The 9,472-nt window shown below is 45.4% G+C and overlaps 1 protein-coding gene across 3 annotated transcripts in view; it reads left to right on the top strand.

The window, feature by feature from the left end:
- Positions 1-1,956: 1,956 nt before the first annotated feature.
- Positions 1,957-9,472, top strand: part of LOC106592070 (dihydropyrimidinase-related protein 2) — a 53,403-nt gene continuing 45,887 nt past the window's right edge. The window contains exons 1-2 of one of the 3 annotated variants that reach the window (XM_045687561.1): positions 1,957-2,319; positions 9,285-9,373. In XM_045687561.1, the coding sequence (XP_045543517.1) occupies positions 1,987-2,319; positions 9,285-9,373 (422 nt within the window). In that variant the 5' untranslated portion in view covers positions 1,957-1,986. Of the gene's footprint in view, positions 2,320-2,931; positions 3,301-9,284; positions 9,374-9,472 lie in introns of those variants that run through there. The other 2 variants (XM_045687556.1, XM_045687560.1) reach the window with 2 other exon arrangements.

Genomic DNA, 9,472 nt, shown 5'->3' with positions numbered 1-9,472 from the left:
AATAGGAGAGAATCCACAGTCCTAACACAGTATGTCCTCTAATAGGAGAGAATCCACAGTCCGAACGCAGTATGTCCTCTAATAGGAGAGAATCCACAGTCCTAACACAGTATGACCTCTAATAGGAGAGAATCCACAGTCCTAACACAGTATGACCTCTAATAGGAGAGAATCCACAGTCCTAACACAGTATGACCTCTAATAGGAGAGAATCCACAGTCCTAACACAGTATGACCTCTAATAGGAGAGAATCCACAGTCCTAACACAGTATGACCTCTAATAGGAGAGAATCCACAGTCCTAACACAGTATGTCCTCTGTGAGAGAATCCACAGTCCTAACAGTATGTCCTCTAATAGGAGAGAAGCTAGTGGCGAGGAGGAGGAGGAGGAGGAGTAGAGGGAGGCGGAGGAGTGTTTGTGTGAAATGTAGGTCTCTGCCATAGGGCATCTCAGAAACATGCAGACTCTCTCAGCCACACTGTGACCTCACATGCCCTAATGTCTAAGACTAACACGCAGTTACCCCAAAGCCATGCCTGCTCTCTGTGATGTCTAAGACAAGGAAGTGTGTGTGTGTGTGTGTGTGTGTGTGTGTGTGTGTGTGTGTGTGTGTGTGTGTGTGTGTGTGTGTGTGTGTGTGTGTGTGTGTGTGTGTGTGTGTGTGTGTGTGTGTGTGTGTGTGTGTGTGTGTGTGTGTGTGTGTGTGTGTGTGTGTGTGTGTGCGCGCGTGCATGCATACATGCGTGTGTGGGAAGGAGAAAATAAATAAATATTGAGCAATTACTGCCTGCCTTTTTTATTAGCTGTTGAGGCTGTGTCTACATGACTCTAACCCTCACCTTAGATGTTTGAATAGTTAGGTTGTTTACACGGGAATGCTAATTATCAAATCATGTTTGAATGTTGTATGTCAGGGATAGGCAACTTTGATGGGAGTGGGGCCACACACGTTGATATCAGGACAAATTAGCAACAGCAAGCTACAGTAGCTAGCTAAATTGCCATAAATGTTTAATGCTTTTCGACCTGTCCACAAATTAATATAGTTGCTTCAGAGTTCGTTTTGATATTTCAACCTGCGTGTCCTGATCGTGTCTGTTGTGGACAAAATTAACATGCGTGCGATGACGCACGCGTACGCGCCCGGTCTTGCTGCAATTCTACACTTTGCCATGGGGCATAGAGAAAATGTTACAATCTTAAAGAAAGTTTGCTGCAATTTTGTTTCCCATGGGGCATTGAGAAGATTTAGCAATTTTATAACTCATTTCATGCAATTCTACAAATTTTTCCATTTGCAGAGAAATGTTTGCAGGTTTTTTTTTATATAATATCTGAGTGACTAACAAAATCAGTGGTCGGATATTTGACCATGATTACTAGAAGTTTAGATAGTCTAGCCAGCTAACTTAATATTTCATGTAAAACCAGTCATCCAGCGGGTCAACCACACATTATAACTGCGTCTCCGGGCCACGGGCAAAACACAACCTCATTCAGCGTTAAGTGATCTGAGCATTCAAGTGTGTAGGCTAACTACCCCCCTCCCCCTCCATCCCACCCACCCCCATTCTCAGACATTGGTGAATTATTATTCAACAAATGACAGTATGTCATCGTTTCCATTACAGTAATCAGTGTCTCGGTGTGGAAGTTGAAGAATCCCCATTGGATTTCATTGATGGCGATGAGCCCATATCAACATTTCATGCGGATGTGAACAAGACCTCCCCTGGTTCCCCTAGTCGCCTGTCATATCTTTCTCCCAGTCAGAGTACTGTAGTGTGGTTATTTCAGGACCACGCCCCAGTGGACAGCTCCTCTAGTCACTTGACTAACCAAGTCCTCTGCTATAGTAGGGCTACTTAAAAGGGGAATTAACTCCTAGGTTTTACTTGGGAAGTACCTTTTTTGGTCTACTTTGGATATTTTTCACAAACTTTTAAATATCTTTCTTTCTGAGAATAAGAATAGTTATTGGCCATGGCAGAGAGGAAACTTCTCCCAAGAGATAGTGACGATGAAGGGTCGTTGCTGTCTAGACTGGGGACAGACAGCCCGAAACCCAGAGTAAAATTCGGCGGCATGTTCTGCAACGTGGAAGGCGCTTATGATAATAAAACTTTAAATTTTGAGTCGTACAACAGCAGCCCCCAGTCTGTGAGACGGCACGTTAAGATTAAGAACGAGGAGAAATGCTGGTCGGATACTTTCAGTGACACCGGGAGTGTGAGTAACTTCTCGTCGGTCAGTGAGACCAGACCAAGTGGAGACAGAGCAGTTGGGACCGAAACCGGCTCCTCCCGGGGTCAAATCGTTTACCAGACTGGATCTGGACACAACAGTGAGCACAATGGAAAACGGGAGGTAAATCTGCACCTCATAGATGTATTTTCCCCAGTGGAAGATATTTTATATTGTGCGGTGCCTGAATTGACAACATGTCAAAAGTCAATTTACAAATCAGATATTTTTTTCTCCATGTTTTGAACTTATATCTTTATTGAGTAAGTTAACCTAACACAATCTAATTGATATGTAATTCATTGATCAAGTATAGCCCATGCAATGTTTAGCCTATAGGAGCTGTCCCAACGGGCATGGTATTGAAATGACCATTATTCTGCCCATTGGTTTCCCATGGCCTTAAGAAAGAGATTTCACATTTGTATCTGTGATTTCAACACCTGGCTACTCCCACTCATAATAGGCCCCGAGTTTTATCAAGAACATGAGTTTTAAGTGGCCACTCAATTATTGTGGTTGTGTTGGGCAAAAGGCTCCCTGCCTGCCAGGCTGTCTGCCTAGCCCCCATTAGCGGTAGGATGTATGATGCCAGCCATTAGCCGATAGGATGTGTGATGCCAGCCATTAGACGGTAGGATGTGTGATGCCAGCCATTAGCCGGTAGGATGTGATGTGTCTGGAATATTAAACGAGCAGATGGTGCGCTAGGCAGCCGGATGTATTGTTGAAGGGAGGGCTCTGACTGGTGCGCGACAGCACTAGCAAAGTAATAGTAACCTACAACATATTGTTTCGAGTATTCTGTCGGTATATTGTGGTATTCGCACGATCTGACCAGTAGGATAGTGTAAATTAGACTACAGAAATTGTCTCCGGCGGATTTTAAAGCGAGGAAATAGGCTACCAAGCCGTGATAAATCCGTTTCTCGTGTTCTTTGAAACGTCGGGAATCAAAGCTCTGCCTCCCAGTGAACCGCTACACCGGCCGGCATGTCTTACCAAGGCAAGAAGAACATTCCCCGTTTGTCGGTAGGCACTCCTCGTTCATCGGTAGGTATATACGTTGTCGCCCCACACACCGGTATTATTTATCGACTGCAAAGACAAAATGGTAACCTAAATGGTGTGATAAATCCTATTTGAATAATCTTTCTTCTTTACACCCCTCACACGCACGCAACAACCGGCTACTGCTTTAGCCTTCAGACTTCACAATGTCAAAGCCCAAACAAGATACTCTCTTGGCATCGAATGTCTATTCCGTCCTGGTTATGTCATGACGTTTTCTTGAACGCTGCAAATAAAATGAAAACATACAGGCTAAATAATGTAGGCTAACAATAAATTGTAGTGAATTGATCATGGCGGCGCCGGCCTCTATGGAATGATCAGAGAGCTGTCTCGCATTGTCGCATGTCCCCACATTTCAGTCAGTGATTTGAGTGACTGGCATGCAGAATCCGGCTAAATAATATATTTGAATTCCATATAATATCGTCCAATAAATGTTTTCCATTGAAAAGACTCAACAAAGATCTCAAATGTCTCAGAGATGCATTTCTAAGTGCCCATGACAGCCGATATCGTTAACCATCAAACCATGGACATCTTGCACCCTAAACGGTCTGTCTGAGTCTCCGAAAGCCTCTATCTCTCCTGCTATTAAGGGTTTCCCCTTGTCGTTAAAACGGGACAGATTCATCCATGCGGAGGAAGGGAGCACAGTTGAACGCTATAGCAACGGAGACAGGGCGTAGTTAGCGAGGCCACATTGAATCCTATTTTCTTCCGGGCAATTTGACTGTACAGCCTACAGTACAGGGCCGCTCCTTTAACCAGCATGACCCACATTCTCCTCCTTTGGAATTATTCTCCCCAGCAGTTGAATATGAAGCCATTAGAAAGGCTACATGACTAAAATCAATACAGAGGTTAAGACTGGTTAATTCCTAACTGTAACCAGAAGACCAGTGTGAGAGAAATGATAACTGTTCCCTGGAACACTCTTTCTGTATGGGAGCCACTGATGTTAGCTTACTGTCTGTTCTTCTGGGGTGCTGTCTGCCTGTCTATCTGCCTGCCTGTCTCTCTCTCTGTTTGTCGTTCTGTGTCTCTACCTGCCTGCATGTTTGCCTGTCTGCCCGTACGCCCATGTGTCTGTATGTCCGTCTGTCCATCCATCAGTCTGTCTACCAGCCACATTCTAAAAAAATTCTGCATTAAAAACAACACAGCACAGGGTAAAAATCTGACAATAGACATGGTATTATTTTTGACCCAGCCAGTTGAGCACTTAGTTGGGTTATTGAGCTACGACCCACTGGGTCAGATCAGAAGACTGGAGGCATGGATTAGTAGGGGCGTGGCTTTCAGATTGTTATTTTAGGCCACCCGTGAGAGTAAATATCATTCCGATCATCTGTTCTGTTGTGTTGTCTACACATATTTAGGTTAAGCACTGACACTTTTGTAGTTTAACGAGACTTACACAAAATGAGTGCCACAGGTGCATATGCATATCCCAATGTTGGGATAGTTACCACTTCGTTATGAAATTTAAATAATCATGTTATTAACTGTATATTAAAATATGTAATGTTCAAAAAATATTGAAGGACATTGTTAATTAGCAGTGTACAAAACATAACATGATGAACAGGAATGACATTTGCTCTCTTGGAATGGTCAACAAGACCTATATGAAAGCCACGCCCCCAATAGGCCATACTTCCTGAAAATAGCATGACAATAACAACCCATTCGATGGTTAAATTAACCCATGTTTAGGTAATCCAAAGGCATGGCCTATTAGGGGGGCATGGCTTTCAGAGTTATTTTTGGCCTCCCGTAAGAGTAAATGTCATTCTTATTCGTCATGTTGAGTTTGTACACTGCAAATTTCAATTATCCTTCAATATTTTTGCCTAATACATATTTTATTATACATTTAATTACATTATTATTTAAATATTTTAACAAGTCCGTAACAAGCCATAGGCATTTTAAGGACCTCACTCTTGTGTAAGCCTTATTAAAGCTACAGAAGTGTCAGTGCTCAACATTAACACGTGTTGACAAGACAACATAACAGATGAACTGGAATGACCTTTACTCTCCTAGTGTTCTGATCTGACCTGATGGATCACAGCTCAGGAACCCAGCATCAACAACCCAACCTGTTTCTTCTTAAAGAAAACAATGGGGTTTTTGTGACCCAACTAGCTGGGTCAAAATAACCCAACGTGTGTTCTGTCCAATATTTACCCAAATTGAGTTGTTTTTATCCCAGCTATTTTTAGAGTGCAATGTTTTTTGTTGTTGTCAACCAGCAGCAGAAGTAACTCTGAACCTAAACTGTGTAGTCCTAGAGTGTACTGTAGAGCCACATCCCTCTGGTGTCATGGCTATCTGTTGATCTGTCACTTCACATTATGGCTTCACTGTTGTCTTTCCCAGCAGGGTCTCTCTGCCCCTAAACTCACTGAGAACCTGTCTGTCTGTCTGTCTGTCTGTCTGTCTGTCTGTCTGTCTGTCTGTCTGTCTGTCTGTCTGTCTGTCTGTCTGTCTGTCTGTCTGTCTGTCTGTCTGTCTGTCTGTCTGTCTGTCTGTCTGTCTGTCTGTCTGTCTGTCTGTCTGTCTGTCTGTCTGTCTGTCTGTCTGTCTGTCTTGACTATTGTCTTTCCAAGCAGGGTCTCTCTACATCTAAACTCACTGAGAACCTCATTGTTAACAGGGTCTCTCTACATCTAAACTCACTGAGAACCTCATTGTTAACAGGGTCTCTTTGCCCCTAAACTCACTGAGAACCTTATTGTTAACAGGGTCTCTCTGCCCCTAAACTCACTGAGAACCTCATTGTCGAACCCCCCTCTCTCTATCCACTGGTAAAGGATCCACCACTGCTAGGTCTATGGATCAGCTAGTTTACATCAGGCCTATATTATAATACTGTATTAGTGCTAACTAAAGCATTGTGCTACTGTTTATACACACTACGTTCACTCCCCGTTGACTTTGTCCTATGACTGATGTGATCATAGTGTAAACTGAGTGCAAGGTGGCAGCAGCAGAGGTACTAGCTGGCAGAGGAACAGCCTTTAGAGAGGGCATTGTAGTTCCCTCCCCCTCCCCTCATTTGAGAGGAGAGAGGGGAGGGGAGAGAGTGACTAGGGCTAGAGCTGGGGGAGAAGGGAGAGGAGAGAGGGGAGGGGAGAGAGTGACTAGGGCTAGAGCTGGGGGAGAAGGGAGAGGAGAGAGGGGAGGGGAGAGAGTGACTAGGGCTAGAGCTGGGGGAGAAGGAAGAGGAGAGAGGGGGAGGGAGAGAGTGACTAGGGCTAGAGCTGGGGGAGAAGGGAGAGGAGAGAGGGGAGGGGAGAGAGTGACTAGGGCTAGAGCTGGGGGAGAAGGGAGAGGAGAGAGGGGAGGGGAGAGAGTGACTAGGGCTAGAGCTGGGGGAGAAGGAAGAGGAGAGAGGGGAGGGGAGAGAGTGACTAGCTCTAGAGCTGGGGGAGAAGGGAGAGGAGAGAGGGGAGGGGAGAGAGTGACTAGGGCTAGAGCTGGGGGAGAAGGGAGAGGAGAGAGGGGAGGGGAGAGAGTGACTAGCTCTAGAGCTGGGGGAGAAGGGAGAGGAGAGAGGGGAGGGGAGAGAGTGACTAGGGCTAGAGCTGGGGGAGAAGGAAGAGGAGAGAGTGACTGGAACTGGATGAGAGTGTGGCGAGAGGGGCTGGTGGAGGGTGGTTGTGGTGGGTGGTTGTGGTGGGTGGTAGGAAACAGGGGCTGGGCCTAGAGAGGCTGGAGGTCTGGTGGGTGGTGGAGGTCTGGTGGGTTTTGGCGGTCTGCTGGGTGGTGGAGGTCTGGTGGGTGGGTGGTGGAGGTCTGGTGGGTGGGTGGTGGAGGTCTGGTGGGTGGGTGGTGGAGGTCTGGTGGGTGGGTGGTGGAGGTCTGGCAGGTGGGTGGTGGAGGTCTGGTGGGTGGGTGGTGGAGGTCTGGTGGGTGGGTGGTGGAGGTCTGGCAGGTGGGTGGTGGAGGTCTGGCGGGTGGGTGGTGGAGGTCTTGCGGGTGGGTGGTGGAGGTCTGGTGGGTGGGTGGTGGAGGTCTGGTGGGTGGTAAAGGTCTGGTGGGTGATGGGTGGTGGGTGGTGGAGGTCTGGTGGGTGGGTGGTAGAGGTCTGGTGGTGTAGCTTCTGTGGTGTAGCTTATGCAGTGTAGCTTATGCAGTGTAGCTTCTAGAGTGTAGCTTCTAGAGTGTAGCTTCTAGAGTGTAGCTTCTGCAGTGTAGCTTCTGCAGTGTAGCTTATGCAGTGTAGCTTCTACAGTATAGCTTATGCAGTGTAGCTTCTATAGTGTAGCTTCTATAGTGTAGATTATGCAGTGTAGCTTCTACAGTGTAGCTTCTACAGTGTAGGTTCTGCAGTGTAGCTTATGCAGTATCATTTCTATCGTGTAGCTTATGCAGTGTAGCTTCTACAGTGTAGCTTCTACAGTGTAGCTTCTATAGTGTAGCTTATGCAGTGTAGCTTCTACAGTATACAGTGTAGCTTCTACAGTGTAGCTTCTACAGTATACAGTTTAGCTTCTGCAGTGTAGCTTTTGCAATGTAGCTTCTGCAGTGTAGCTTCTACAGTGTAGCTTCTACAGTGTAGCTTCTGCAGTGTAGCTTCTGCAGTGTAGCTTATGCAGTGTAGCTTTTATGGTGTAGCTTCTGCAGTGTAGCTTCTGCAGTGTAGCTTCTGCAGTGTAGCATATACAGCGTAGCTTCTACAGTGTACCTTCTACAGTGTACCTTCTATAGTGTAGCTTCTGCAATGTAGCTTCTAGAGTGTATCTTCTGCAGTGTAGCTTCTGCAGTGTAGCTTCTACAGTGTAGCTTCTACAGTGTAGCTTCTGCAGTGTAGCTTCTGCAGTATCACTTCTATAGTGTAGCTTATGCAGTGTAGCTTCTACAGTATACAGTGTAGCTTCTACAGTGTAGCTTCTACAGTATACAGTTTAGCTTCTGCTGTGTAGCTTCTGCAGTGTAGCGTATACAGTGTAGCTTCTACAGTGTACCTTCTACAGTGTACCTTCTATAGTGTAGCTTCTGCAATGTAGCTTCTAGAGTGTAGCTTCTGCAGTGTAGCTTCTGCAGTGTAGCTTCTGCAGTGTAGCTTCTGCAGTATCACTTCTATAGTGTAGCTTATGCAGTGTAGCTTCTATAGTGTAGCTTATGCAGTGTAGCTTCTACAGTATGCAGTGTAGCTTCTACAGTGTAGCTTCTACAGTGTAGCTTATATAGTGTAGCTTCTTCAGTGTAGCTTCTATAGTTTAGATTCTACAGTGTAGCTTCTGCAGTGTAGCTTATGTAGTGTACCCTACACTGTCATTTGTGTGTACAGTCAAATTCTGTACTACCATCACAGAGAGAAAAGCATTATTTAACACTAACGACAGATGAAATTGATATGTGGACAGTCAAACACAGAGAACCCTGAGTCACGTTGATGCTATGTCCCTTTGGATGTTACTGAATGCACTTTACACTTTATGCTGGGCAGCAGTTCTCTCCTGGACTCATTGAATCCTCCTTATAAACAATGAAACAAACACACACACACACACACACACACACACACACACACACACACACACACACACACACACACACACACACACACACACACACACACACACACACACACACACACACACACACACACACACACACAAGCACAGAAATAATTAGAGATATTTATGATTAGAATACATTAGCTTTCATTTCCACTTCTCTTCTCATGGCTCGTTGATGTTTAAACCTTTCTTGAACCTTTGGCCTTTCTTTGAACTAACACTTGTCTTGTCTTAGCAGCACTGACCCTACTGATAGCTGCTTTATTACACTTGACTTTATGTGACTGAGATATGTGGTTGTCTCCCCAAGCTACCTTCAGGTGAATGTACTGACTGTTAGTTGTTCTGGATCAGAGTGTGTGTTAAATGACTAACATGTAAATGTGTGTTTGTGTTCCTCACTGCTGTTGATGATCCCTGTGTCTCCAGACGGATCGCCTCATTATCAAAGGAGGAAAGATCGTTAATGACGACCAGTCTTTCTACGCAGACGTCTATGTGGAGGATGGGACCATCAAGTAAGATGTTACTGTTAACACACAGATACACAGACACACACACACACACAGACAGATTGAGACACAGACAGAGACACAGAGGCAGACAGACATATAGAC

The sequence above is a fragment of the Salmo salar genome, chromosome ssa01 (assembly GCF_905237065.1).
Source record: "Salmo salar chromosome ssa01, Ssal_v3.1, whole genome shotgun sequence".
Lineage (NCBI taxonomy): Eukaryota > Metazoa > Chordata > Actinopteri > Salmoniformes > Salmonidae > Salmo > Salmo salar.
The sequence above is the reverse complement of the archived record's forward strand: the minus strand, read 5'-3'. Positions and strand labels throughout refer to the sequence as shown.